This window comes from Pinus tabuliformis, chromosome 8 (genome assembly GCF_031772625.1).
Source record: "Pinus tabuliformis cultivar Carrire ecotype Pingquan chromosome 8, CPIR1, whole genome shotgun sequence".
NCBI lineage: Eukaryota > Viridiplantae > Streptophyta > Pinopsida > Pinales > Pinaceae > Pinus > Pinus tabuliformis.
Genome location: NC_142294.1, coordinates 1,417,924,721 through 1,417,938,892, shown reverse-complemented (window position 1 = coordinate 1,417,938,892; position 14,172 = coordinate 1,417,924,721). Strand labels below are relative to the sequence as shown.

The 14,172-nt window shown below is 37.9% G+C and overlaps 2 protein-coding genes across 2 annotated transcripts; both read left to right on the top strand.

Moving 5' to 3' along the window:
* The first annotated feature begins 2,230 nt into the window (after nt 1–2,230).
* LOC149240903 (uncharacterized) lies at nt 2,231–5,883 on the top strand. The gene is made up of 5 exons (XM_089370355.1): nt 2,231–2,986; nt 3,074–3,426; nt 3,558–3,739; nt 3,824–5,143; nt 5,381–5,883. Exons 1-5 carry the CDS (start codon nt 2,231–2,233, stop codon nt 5,881–5,883), a joined length of 3,114 nt encoding a protein of 1,037 aa, XP_089226481.1.
* A 276-nt stretch (nt 5,884–6,159) lies between these two features.
* LOC149240902 (uncharacterized) lies at nt 6,160–7,644 on the top strand. The gene has a single exon (XM_089370354.1). The coding sequence runs from the start codon at nt 6,160–6,162 to the stop codon at nt 7,642–7,644; it is 1,485 nt and encodes a 494-aa protein (XP_089226480.1).
* The last annotated feature ends 6,528 nt before the right edge of the window (nt 7,645–14,172 follow it).

The following is a 14,172-nucleotide window of genomic DNA, read 5'->3' as shown; positions in this document are numbered from 1 at the left end:
CTCTTCATAAACTTATAGTTCAATTTACAATTATATACCTGGACATCATACAATGCAGTCCAAATGCATGTAAATTAATTTGAAATACAAATTCACTATCTAAAACTCATCATTATAATACATTAAAACATAAATTTGATAACAATATAATCATTATATTTGAAAATTTCATACAAAAATCACATGTTTTTTGAAAAAATTGTAGTTTAACATACAATTAATGAAACACTATTTTTTTCCAGCTTAGGTGTGTAGAACATCAAAAGTTTTTAAATTGTTTTGATTAAACTAAATTAGAAATTAAATGTCATATGAATGCCATAAAAGTATGTGCTTATCAAACATCAATTTTTGAATAGTTAAATCAAATTAAATAGAGAGTGTTATGTGTATCACCTTATATACACAAACACAACAACAACAACCTAACATTTGACATTAAAAGGATACAACACAACACAACACAAATATATAGACTTGAGCTTCTGTTTATAATGTTTTTGAAAAAATTGTAGTTTAACATACAATTAATGAAACACTATTTTTTTCCAGCTTAGGTGTGTAGAACATCAAAAGTTTTTAAATTGTTTTGATTAAACTAAATTAGAAATTAAATGTCATATGAATGCCATAAAAGTATGTGCTTATCAAACATCAATTTTTGAATAGTTGAATCCACTTAAATAGAGAGAGTTATGTGTATCACCTTATACACTCAAACACAACAACATAACATTTGACATTAAGAGGACACACAACAAAACACTACCACACAACACAACACAAATATATAGATTTAAGCTTCTGTATATAATGTTAGATTTAAGCTTCTCTCTATAATGTTCCAGTTTATTAAATATATCAGATTTTAACATGAGGTTGTAGAAAGTTCACAAATGTAATTTTATGAATGTCATTGGAGTATGTAAATGTGTGTATAAGCATCAAATTTTAAGTAGTGGAATTGAAAATTAAATAGTATAAGTGTCCAAGTCATCAAACATTGAAATTTTTAAATGTGATTTTCCTAAATGTGGTTGGCATGTAAAAATGTTCTTGTATAGATTTTATAACTTTGAAGATTAGTTTCTATTAAAAATGCAATTGCAAATTTATCAAAGATGGAAATTTTTAAATGTAGTTTTACAATTGTTATTATGTAAATGTGCTAAGATTTAAATTTTGAGATGGGATATTTAAATTAAATAGAAGCTCTACACATCCAAGTTTTAAAATGAAAAAAATTAAATTTTGAAATGTGAGGTTGAAAATTAAATATATCAAAAGTTTTTACATAAAGAGTGCAGTAAAAATTTCAAGGTAATATTTTGTTAGCAATTTTATTATAAAATTATTATGAAAAAAATCACTTCATTAAAAAAGTAAAAAAATATTATTAATGTTCAAAATAAATAATTTAAAAAATTGTTATTATAAAATGATGGCAGAAATAAATTTAAAATTAGAATTTTAAAAACAAAAGGCATAGAAAAATAATAATAAAAATTTAAAAACTAAACCACAAAGCATGAGAAACACAATAAAAACAAACACTCCTCCATGATAGCTTTGGTCATGGCTATCCATGAAGGTTGGGAGAAGGGGAAAGCCCCTCTCAAAAAGAAAATGCTTGATTATATATCTATTTTTTTTACATCAACAATAATATAATTGTATGAACCAATTACACATCATCTACTTGCTACACCTATATGATTTGGACCTTCCATCAACCTCCCCATGTACCTTGTCTGGGACAATACCTTACTATTGTAAAGAACATTTTCCATATACCTATTTCATATCACAAGAGAATTAAATATTTAGTAGCAATTTTAGTGTCCATTAATAAAAACAAAAACAATTACTTAAATATTCTTTCAAATCTAACTATTATCCTATTGATCTATATCATGAATTGAATTTCCTTCTTACCTTCCAACTCACCAAAAAGATGTTACTCTTTTGTTAAACAATATTCCATGTCTGCTCTCCTCCTCAGTCCACCTGTTTCATATCATAAGAAGGTTAAATGTTTAATAGCAATTTTATCTCTATAAAATAAATACAAAATACAATTAAATATTCTTTCAAATCCAATTCAAAATAAATAAATGTAAAAAAATATTGTTTGTGAAAACCATTGGTTAGAACTCCGCAGTGCTTTGGGCTGCTGCAGCCCTAGCCACGTCCAACTGATCCCTCCCTCCTTCACGCGATCTTGTCCCCTATGGAGCTCGGAGGTGGCCCAGCGGCCCCTCCTCCCTCACCTCCGGAGCTCGAAGCCTTCAGATCTCTAATAGCAGCTGCAGGGAAACATCAGACCACAAGCTCGCAACAAAAGTTTGTGAAAAAACTGGACAACATCCCCACGGTGACCTTGCCTATGGAGGAAACCTGTAGAACAACGTTGAATCTAGCAGAAAGAGGCCTCATTGGCCAGTTTACAGGGCTATGGCCATCCCCGAAAGCAGTAGAAGAATGGGTTAAAAGAAACTGGATACCACTGGTTAATGAAGGAATAAAGAGTCATTTTGTAGGCAAAGGGTTCTTCGTTTTCGTGTTTGATAACGCAGAAGACAGAAGCCTGATCTTCAGAAATGGGCCATACTTCATGGGTCCCCAAGGCCTCTACTTGAACAAATGGTCCCCAGACTTTGATCCAGCACAAGATGTGCCCACGGCAGTACCTGTTTGGGTGCGTCTCCCACACCTTCCCCTTCATTGCTGGAGTCAGAACTCGCTACAATCCATCGGCAATGCCCTAGGAAGATACATAGATCAGGCACCGAGGAAGGATCAATACTCTTGCACCCGTATCTGTGTAGAGGTTGATCTGGAAATTGAGCTGCCTCATGCAATCAAACTCTCGGTGACGGATTGGACACACATCCAAGAGCTCGACTATGAACAGCTGCCCTTCAAGTGTCGACACTGTCACGAATACGGGCACTTCGCAAGATACTGCAAAAAGAGAAATGAGGAGGTATCAGAGAAAGAAAAGGGCGAACAATGGAAACAAGCAAAGAAAACAACAAGTAACAGGCAGAACAACAAAAATAAAGCTAAAGAGACAGAGAATAAAGCAGGGCAAGAAAGTGCAAGCAATCAAAACACTGGAAGCAGAGAAACCATTAGCATCGTGGAGGACAAAAACCCCTTTGAATCTCTTAAGCCACCTCCAGATCCTCCAGAGACAGAGCGAGAAGATCTACCTCAGCTGGATAATAACGACACTTTAGAGCCAGGTAATAATCTAAACCTAACCCCAAGTAATACTTCCTCTCCTTCTTATGCTGATATAATCAAACAAAAGAAGAAAAACACAGAGAACATGGGCTCATCAGACGATGAAACCTTTGAAAGGCCAACAAAAAAAGTTGGAAGAAGAACAAACAGGGAAACCAGGGAAGAAGAGTCAGAAAGGCAAAAAACCCTTGGCAGTCAAGCTACCATAGAGATGACACTTGGGAGGAATACCAGACCTAGGGTCCCCAAGGGAGGAGGGCCTACCCCAACAAGTGGTAAATGATGCAGCTGGTCTCTTGGAACTGCAGGGGTTTGGGGAATCCCACTAAGGCAGAGGCCATTAAAGATCTAGTGAAAAAGGAACCCATAGACATCCTCATGCTCCAAGAAACAAAGGTAATAGGGGAGATCCTTCTAAATACCAGTAACACCAAATGGAAATTCGACTCTGGAAAGGTTGTCAGCGCCAGAGGCACGACTGGAGGAATAGGTACATTCTGGTAAAAAAACTCCTTTTCTTTAGAAAGATCCTTCGAGACCCAGCATTGGATATTTACTGAATTGCGCCACACAGCAAGCAATCTCAACCTAGCTTTGTTTAATATGTATGTTCCTGTACACTATGAGGAAAAGAAAGAGTGCTGGAAGACACTCTCGGAGTTTCTAGACCATATCAATCCCAGGAACATAGTTATAGGAGGCGACCTGAACATAATTCTTGACTCTAAAGAGAAGAGAGGAGGGATTTACTCAAGAGACCCTTTTCTCACCACAGTGGAGAATATGATACTACAGAGGGACTTAGTAGACTTCAAGCCAGTTAAAGGAAAATACACTTGGACCAACAACAGAACAGGAGAAAATCATATAGCAGCAAGGCTGGACAGATTCCTCATCAGCAGCTCTATAATGATGGGGAAAAGAATAGTCATCAACAAGATTCTTCCAAAACTCACCTCGGATCACAAACCAATTCTCCTCTGCCTGAAAGATGAAGAAGACCTAGGCCCCCTCCCCTTTCGCTTCAGTCCTCTCTGGGAAGAAAGAGAAGGGTTCTTTGAAACAGTTCAAACAGCTTGGAGAATAGATGTTTCAGGCTCCCCAAGCTATGTGTGGGAGAAAAAAATGAAAAATGCAAAGAAGGCCCTAAAAGAATGGATAAAGAAACCTATGAAAACCCCCACCAGCCAGAGGAAAGAGGCTGTCATTCAGCTGGAAGAAATGCAATTTGAATTGGAAGAGAAAGATATTTACCCCATGGATTTAGACAAAGAAAAATCTGCACAAAGGAAAACATATTGTTCCTTCAGAAGCGAGGAAGAGTATTGGCGCTTAAAGTCCCGCAGCTTGTGGCTTAAAGCTGGGGATAGAAACACCACATATTTCCATAGACAGTACAGGGCTCGACTTTCCCGAAATCACATAGCAGAAATCACCACATCTAATGGACAGGTATGCAAAGGATTTGCCCAAATCAAGGAAGCTGCAGTGAAACATTTCCAGACTCTCCTTACTGCAGAAAAGGATGGGAGCGAGGAAGATATATCAGAGTTCCTCGCAAACATACCAAATCTAGTCAGCACGGAGGATAATGAAAATCTTACGAGCTCAGTCACGGAAGAAGAGATTTCTAATATTGTCTGGTCCATGGAGCCAGACAAAGCGGTAGGACCTGATGGATTTTCAATCCACTTTTACAGAATCTGTTGGGAACTAATCAAACCTGATCTCCTCAGAATGATAGTGGCCAAACTTCTGGCGAACAGAATCAAGCCTTTCCTGCAAAAGCTCATTTCTCCAGCCCAAGGGGGATTTGTGAAAGGAAGACATATCCTGGACAACGTTATCCAAGTCCAAGAAGCCCTGCACTCGAGCCACTCACGCAAAGAACAAGGTATGCTTATAAAACTGGATATGTGTAATGCTTTTGATAGAGTTAACCACTCCTTTCTGTACAGGGTCCTTTCATCCTTTGGATTTAACCAGGACTTTATAAATTTAATCAAAGCTTGCCTAGAGAAGATCTAGATAGCTCCAATGGTAAATGGGAGACCAGCAGATTTCTTTTTAGCCACCAGGGGATTGAGGCAGGGCTGCCCCCTTTCACCATTTCTTTACATCCTGATGGCAGATTCCCTGAGCAGAAAATTGATCTTGGAAAAACAAAATGGCAACATCCCTGGGATCAGAATCGTGAAAGAAATCACACTAATAAATCACGCGCTGTTCGCTGACGATTCACTGTTGCTTGGGGGTGCATCTCCAAGAATTGCAAACTCCTTCAGAACCATACTTAAAAAATATTGCAGTATCTCTGGAGCGTTAATCAGTGAAAGGAAAAGCGCTGTCTACGGATGGAATACAGAGCAGCATGCTATCGACAGAATTGCCAGTGATCTGGGCTTCAACGGATACGCAGATTGGGACAAATTCAAATACTTGGGTCTCCCAATAACGATGGGATCCAACAGAAATCAGCTGTGGGAAGAGGTGATATCGAAATTAAAAAAAAAGATCACAGGGTGGGGGGGCTATTGGCTTACCACAGGAGGCAAACTCACGCTCATTAGATCGGTCCTCTTGGCATTGCCAACGTTTCAGGCCTACTTAATGATGGCCCCAAAGAAAATTTGAGACCAAATCTCTAGTCTCATGCGTAATTTCCTGTGGAATGGAGGGCGAGGAAATGATAACAAATTTCATTTAATAAAATGGGAAATAGCGAAAAGACCATTAGAGGAAGGCGGCCTTCAAATCTGAGATCCCCTGCATGCAAACGTAACGTTGGGTTGTAAATTACTGTGGCAATTTCTTGCTGAGCCCAATCACCTAGTCAGCCAGATATTAAAGTTTAAATACCTCAAACACCAGTCAATCAAATCCTTCATCCCGGAGAAAGCCCCAAAAGGAATGCAAGCCTGGAAGCTATGCAGCAAAGGCATCGAATTCTTCAGATCTCACCTGTACAGAATTCCTGGGAACGACAAAAACACTCTGCTATGGAAAGACAGAGTCATGGGCCATCCCCCAATGACAGAAAACAATGAAATATCAGAGATAAGAATATGGTTACAATCAAAAGGAATTCAGAAAATTGAAGACATCTCTGGCTGGGACAACAAAGGAGATTGGCAGCGCTGGAATTTTCCCAAGGCACCAGCGCATCTAATCCCTCAGCTAAACGCCCTTAAAGAGGCAATTTCAGACTTTGCTCCAGTTCATAAAGATGAAGAAGATACCTGGGGATGGGGAAAGATGGGGGTGTACACAGCAAGACAAGGATATTTACAGATGCAAAGAAAAAAGGATTCGCCACATCCGAAATCAGTGTGGAAGCAGGTTTGGGACAGTTTTAGCATACCCAAGATCAATTTCTTCTTTTGGACATTGTTCCATAACAAAATCCTGATTGGAGAAAACCTGTGTAGGAGGAACATAGCAGGCCCCCATCGATGCGCTCTATGCAAAAATGCACTGGAAACCTCAGATCATATGTTTATTAATTGTGAGTATGCTAAGAAGGTCTGGTCTATCTTTCTGACCGGACTAAATGTGAGACCCACAGCTCATTGTTCGATTGCAGATATGTTCTCCACTTGGAAAGCCAGTTATTCTCACAATATCGCTGGCAAATCTCTATGGTATAAGGTATGGATTGCTGCCCCAAAATATGTATGCTGGAAGCTATGGCTAGCTCGGAATGAAATCATCTTCAACCAAAATGAAATACCTGCAGAAAAAGTGGCAAAACAGGCAAAGAAACTCCTTTTAGAAACCATGAACTACTCTTCAATCAAAGATGATAACTCCCTACGAACAGAGGAAAGGGCATGGCTGGATGACTTCTCTTGCAAGACCAGACCTTCATCGATCACTTGGCCAACCCATAAGGAAAGATGGCAGATTCGAGAATCCATGGATAGATTTCAACAGTGGTGGAAATCCCAGGGCAAGTGCACTATCTTCTTTGATGGTGCCTCAAAAGGAAATCTAGGCACATCAGGAGCAGGATGGGTAATCTTCCATCCGAACGGGGAAAAAGAAGATTTCAGCTGGGGACTCGGAATGAAAACCAACAATCAGGCTGAAGCTCTCAGTCTTTTAAAATCTTGCCAATTAGCCAGAAAAGAAAGCCCAAGCGAAATGCTCATTTTTGGGGATTCAGAATTGTTGATAAAGTCACTAATAAGCAAGAAACGGCTCAAGGATCCAGCGTTAAACAAACAGCTCTCAAGAGTGAGAAGAATCCTGAAGGACTTCTCCTCGGTGAAAACATTTCACATACTCAGAGATCTAAACAAGGAAGCGGACAAATTGGCAAACATAGGATGCACTCTACAAAATGGAATGATCAACATAAATGCAGGTGCCTTGAAAATGACAATTATTCCCTAACCGAGATAGGAGCTCATATAAAATCTACGAATTGTAATGGTTGATTAGGCTTCGCCCAACCTGAATTTATCAATAAAACACAACCGTTTCAGTTAATAAATAAATAAATAAATAAATGTGATACACAATATAAATTTTCCTTTTATAAATTTCCCCATGCATTTCACATGAAATCAAAAGTAATAAAGTGTAATATATAGTTATGCATGAATTATCCATAGGAGTAAATGTAAAAGCATGCTAATAGAAAGTCTTGAACAACTAAGTATTCTCTCTTTTCTCGCACACTATTAGCAACCTAAAGGCAAGCCCCCAATAATAGGAGGCCCCACACATCTACACCTCATAGTTCAAAGTCACAACATAGAAAAAATATTTATTGGCATATGTTTTGCAATTGGAATCTACTCTATTCCCTTTCCAAAGCACTTTGATCTACTTCCTGTTAGAGACTGCTGTAAATGTCGTTATGGTTTTAATTTAATTCAGTTGACATGAACATCCTCTATTCCCTTTCCAAAGCATTTTGATCTACTGCCTGTTAGAGAATGCTGTAAATGTTGTTATGGTTTTAGTTTAATTCAGTTGACATGAACATCTTTAGATGTCACTACCATTTCAATTAGATTGGTTGGGGTTTAATCTCTCAAGATGAAATAGAAAACACACTTATATGGGCTACTCCACAAAAATGTTCATAGTATATTGATCAAGAGAGAATAAAGAATTCTAAACCTGCATGATACCATTTCTAAGAGATTGATTTCAAACAAGGAGGCAGTAATTTTGCTTCAACCTTTGACAAAATAAAAGTGCCTACCCTAAACTACTCGTGAGCACAAATCACAACACCTATTGCCGCCGAGAAAGCAAGGGCGTTGTCCCTCTGGCAAAACCGTGAGCAGCACTGGGCAGAGGCAGAGGAGGTTATTGCAGAGCCTATTACCTTACCGGGTGACAGAGGCAAGAACAAAACAAAAACAAGAACAGGGCCGCATTGCCTTGGAGAAACCAAGGGCGCTGACCCTCACGCAAGTATTTGTTTCCATAGCTATGCCAACTGGGGTTGTGTGAGACCATATAGTTGAACGAATCCGGATAAACCCCAATTTTTTAGAAAAGTTTTCATTGATTTAACTTCTATCGGGTTTCTCTAAAAGCAAAAACAAAACAACCCATACTCGAAAATATAACCCTGCTCTATTAAGAACGAAGATTATAAAAGAAAATAAACGTGTAACTATCCAAGAACATTGAATGAAAAAAAGCATTGACGATTATCCCCAGCTCTTGAATACAGTCTCAGAAATCCAAGGCATCAGAGATCATGGATTCTTTAAATTGGGTCTATGTTTACTTTACCTGGAGTTGGAATACAAGGGAAAACTATCAGGTATTTAAACCCTAGTCTGTTTTATTTATGAATAAATTGTTAATTAGGGAAGCCATAATTTAGATTCTCACCTGCAATAGCAAAAACCCATAGCAATCCATAGTGTTCTTGTACTCCAAACACAAATCCAAAACAAAGAGTATTAGGGAAACAAATGTGCATAATAAAATTATCCAAGTGCACACACAATTAATTCAGATGATCCATTACAAAACCATCTTAAAATACAAATAAAAAATAAAAGGGTGCATACCTTGTCCCAGTAGGATCCCATGTCCTCTTCTCTTCTCTTTAGCATCATCCTCCCTCCTAACCCCAACCAACTAGAGCCAAACTCCTCTCCCTCATAACCCCAACCAACTAGAGACTGAAAAGAGAAAACTAGAACCAAGCCAAAACAAAAATTCTAAAATAAAAGAAAAAACAAAAACCCAGAAAGAGATAGACACTGAAACAATTATTCAATTAAGCATGGCCATGCTTGAAAAACAACAAAAACAAACCAGAAAACTGGTAAAAACATCTAACAAATTTGGCTCTGATTTCTTCTACCAACCTAAAAAGCCCAACCATGTCCAATCTCCGGCTCAGCCAACTCACAAATTAAATTCCAGGCACTGGTATGGGTCGGCGGATTATGAAACTCCACGGTTACCCTCAGATGGAACAATACCAAATGTAAAGGCATAATCAGGGAAGGTAAAAAACAACGCCCACATGCCTGGTTCCTCTACCCATTTATTTACTGTCATAAGGACAGGATTCCCATCCTCACCTCGCTTCACCTGTACAACCTCCCTAATGCCGCAGGCTTATACTAATTATATTGATATCGGATTTCATTTCGTATCCCTAAAGATTTTGGAATCCGACAGGCTAGCAGGAGGTGAGGCAGTGTTGGGGTCCCATAATACTAGTGATTACCCCATTACTATTGTAGTTATACCCCTTATTAATATTGTTGTGCCCCTATTGCCCCCATATTGTTATTACTGTGCCCCATAGAATCCCTCTATTGTTATTTTTGTGGCTTTATATTATAATTGTTAGGTCGGCTGGATTATATTGTGACTCCTTAGACTCCTATATATAGAAAGGAGGTTTTGTCATTTGAATCATCCAAGAATTGTTCATTTATGTAATATAAAGGATGTTGCCCCCTTGAAGAGGCTGAATTCTAAGGCGTTGATCTATCTTTTCTATCTTTTTTTGAGATGGTTTCATAACATTTGGTATCAGAGCTTTGGATTCTAGGGTTTCGCTGCTCTAAACAGGTCATCGTGGAATTTTCGCTATAACTTTTTTTCTGTGATGTTTTAGAAGTTGCAAAAAAAAACCATTTGAGAAGAAATCACGCTGAACCTCGGGTCCGAATTTCAGAGCTTTTCGCGCTATATTTGCGGAGATATGATCTGAGGAAGTTGGTATTTTTGTATACTCTTGAATTACATTCCAAACAGGTGACCTGCGGAAAATCGTCATAACTTTCTTTCTGAGCATCGGATTGAAATTTCACAAGAAGGTAAAAAAAGAGGACAGACTGTAGTTTTCTTGTATATATTTTTCAGAGTCAAAGGTCGAAACAGTGACACGTGGCACTTCATATAAGTTCGCTCTACTGAACTAGTCTACAATCAGGTCACTGCGGGAGATTGTGCATAACTCTTTCTTGGAGAATCCAATTTGGATTAGACTAGTGGCATTGGAAAGAGGACACAGAAGGCTACTACAGGTCACAATTTCAGAACTAGATGATTTGAAATTACAGAGATACATCAGATTCAATATCAGGCTTCTACAAAGTGAAAAAAGGTGTGTAGTTTTTTTTTAAATTTTTGTGTAAGCTTGGTTTGAAGGAATTCAAAGGGCATAGTAAAGCATCATTATCGGTAAATGATGCCCCGAGGAAAGAAAATTCAAACACCTATTAAGCAACCTAAAAGCTTTAGCATGACTTATGAAGAAGAGAAAGAAATGCAACATGATATAGCAAAATTAAGAGACCAAGTGCAACAAGTGTCACTTGCACAAAAAGGAACAGAATCTAAGATGGATGGTTTAAAGAAAGATGTAGAAGCTAAGATGGATGGTTTAAAGAAAGGCGTAGAAGCTAAGATCAACGATTTGAAGATAGATTTGAAGACAGACATGGAAGAATTGAAGAAGTTGCTACAAGAAAGGGTCACTAATGGTGAAAGGGTAGTAAAGGAAACTCATGATGAGAACAAAAGAAATGTTAATCATGATTCCATAGACTCTAATGTTGGATCGAAGACCCACCATATTCCAAAAATCGATATGAGGAAGTTTGATGGCAAGGATCCCGCAACATGGATATTACAGATGGAGCAATTCTTTGATCTCAATAATGTGCAAAACACACAAAAGGTACGTATGGCAACTTTATATTTGGAACCAAATCAGTTTGTATGGTATCAATGGCTTTACTCTCGTAAACAATTTATCACTTGGGCAATTTTTACGGAAGAATTGATAGCACATTATGAGGATACAAAAAGCAACACTTTTTTTAGCCAATTGATAAGTCTCAAACAAAAGGGTTCAATAATGGAGCACATTGAGGAGTTCAAAAAATTGAACATAAGGGTAAAAGATATTCCAAAGGAGCATAGGATTGATGTGTTCATAGGGTCTTTAAAGGATAATATCCAACATGATGTTCACCTTTGGGAACCCGATTCATTAGAGAAGGCATTCAGGTTAGCAAGAAAAATGGAAAGCAAAATTATGGCAACCAGGAAGCATACCACTCACAACTATAAAGACGGAAGTGTTTTTTCCCCTAGTCTTCCACAATCTATAAGATTGACACCACAACATTTGGAAGAAAAAAGAGCAAAAGGGCTTTGTTACAGTTGTGATAGCAAATACACTAAAGGTCATAAGTGTGCTGAGAAGAAATTATTCTACATAGATTGTGAAGAGGAAGAAGAAAAGGAGCAAGAAAGGTCAAAAGAAGAGGATATACTCCAGGAACAAAGCCTAGATGAAGAACAAATAAATATGACCATATCTTGTAATGCATTGGCGAGAATTACCACTCCTCAAACCATCAAGATAGAAGGACAAATCAAGAAGAAAAAGGTAATAGTGTTGATTGATTCAGGAAGCACCCACAATTTTATTCATTGTAAGGTAGCAAAAGAATTGAATTGCTTCCTATATGCAGCACCAGAGTGTCAAGTGATGATTGCAAATGGAGGAACAATAAATTGCTCTAGAAAGTGCCATAATATCAATCTATCCCTTGGAGAATATGTATTGACTAGCCCAATGCTTTCCATTCCAATGGGAGGTGCTGATGTTGTACTAGGAGTCCAATGACTACAATCCTTGGGTACAATAGCTTTTAATTTTCAAGAATTTTCATCAAATTTTCTACGGAAGGAAAGGAAGTTGAATTAAGGAGTATTGCAGGGAAACCAGGAAAGATAATAAGCTCTAATGGTATGACAAAGCTTCTAAAAAAGGAGCAAAGAGGTGTAATTGCACAATTATGTTCGCTAGATGTTTCTACATCGGAATCATCTATTTCTCCAGATCTCCAAAAAGTCTTGGACAATCATTCCAAGGTATTTGAGACTCCAAAAGGTCTCCCAACTATGCGTGATCATGATCATGCTATTCATCTGATTCTAGGAAGTGTTCCTCCAAACATTAGGCCGTACATATATCCCTATGTCCAAAAGAGTGAAATTGAACGTATGGTTGCAGAAATTCTAGAGGCTGGTATAATTCAACCGAGTCAAAGTTCTTTCTCTGCTCCAGTAGTATTGGTGCACAAGAAGGATGGATCATGGCGCATGTGTCCGGATTATAGGGAGCTCAACAAGCTCACTATTAAAGATAAGTTCCCCATTCCTGTCATTGATGAATTATTGGATGAATTGCATGGATCAATTTACTTCACCAAGTTGGATTTTCGTTCAGGATATCATCAAATCAGAATGAAGATTGAAGACATTCCGAAAACAACATTTAGAACTCATGAGGGTCATTATGAATTTTTGGTCATGCCTTTTGGCCTTACCAATGCACCTTCAACATTTCAAGGTTTGATGAATTCAATTTTCAAACCATTCCTTAGAAAATTTGTGTTAGTATTTTTTGATGATATACTAATCTACAGCAAGTCTTGGAAGGATCATGTTGAACATGTTGACAGGGTGCTACAACTATTGGAGGAGAAACAAGTATATGAAAAAAGATCCAAATGTTTCTTTGGAGTCCAGGAGGTGGAATATCTGGGTCATATTGTATCTCATGAAGGAGTTAAGGTAGACCCTAGAAAAATTAAAGCCATTAAGGAATGGAAAATCCCCACATCCATAAAGCATCTGCGAGGATTTCTCGGGTTGACAGGGTATTATCGCAATTTTGTCAAGAATTATGGGAGAATAGTAGCACCTCTAACAACATTATTGAAGAAAGATGCATTTTCATGGACTCTGGAAGCAACAAAGGCCTTTGAACATCTTAAAGAGGCAATGTGCCAAGCACCGGTCTTAGCTACACCGGACTTCACAAAAACCTTTATTGTGGAATGTGATGCTTCAGGAAATGGAATTGGTGCTGTTCTAATGCAAGATGAAAGACCCATTGCTTTGAAAGTCGTCTAATCAAGGGAAAGTTTTTAAGCAAAGCTATTTATGAGAAGGAAATGTTGGCAATACTCCATGTACTTAAGAAATGGTGACCCTACCTAATGGGAAGACACTTCAAGGTAAAAACGGATCATGATAGCCTTAAATACTTTTTAGAACAAAGGTTATCCTCTGAAGAGCAACAAAAGTGGGTCACAAAGATGTTGGGTTATGACTTTGAAATCATCTACAAAAAAGGGAAGCAAAATGTGGTGGCAGATGCACTCTCAAGAAAGGATGAGGATGTGGAAGCATTGTTGTGTGCCATTTCTATTATCCAACCAGATTGGATAAATGAAGCAAGGGAGGAGTGGAAGAATGACAAAGAAGTGTGGGCACTTATTCGAACATTACAACAAGATTCCAGTACGTCTGATACATTTAGCTGGAAAAATGATTCATTATGGTACAAAGATCGCTTATACCTCTGTAAGAATTCCCTGCTAAAACAAAAGATTCTTATGGAATTGC

Coding starts and splice junctions, on each gene's coding strand:
- LOC149240902 (XM_089370354.1), top strand. CDS start 6,160: ATGCAAGCCTGGAAGCTATGCAGCAAAGGCATCGAATTCTTCAGATCT.
- LOC149240903 (XM_089370355.1), top strand. CDS start 2,231: ATGGAGCTCGGAGGTGGCCCAGCGGCCCCTCCTCCCTCACCTCCGGAG. Junction 2,987..3,073: donor GCAAAAAGAGAAATGAGGAG/GTATCAGAGAAA, acceptor AAAGCTAAAGAG/ACAGAGAATAAAGCAGGGCA. Junction 5,144..5,380: donor CCACTCACGCAAAGAACAAG/GTATGCTTATAA, acceptor TCCTGATGGCAG/ATTCCCTGAGCAGAAAATTG.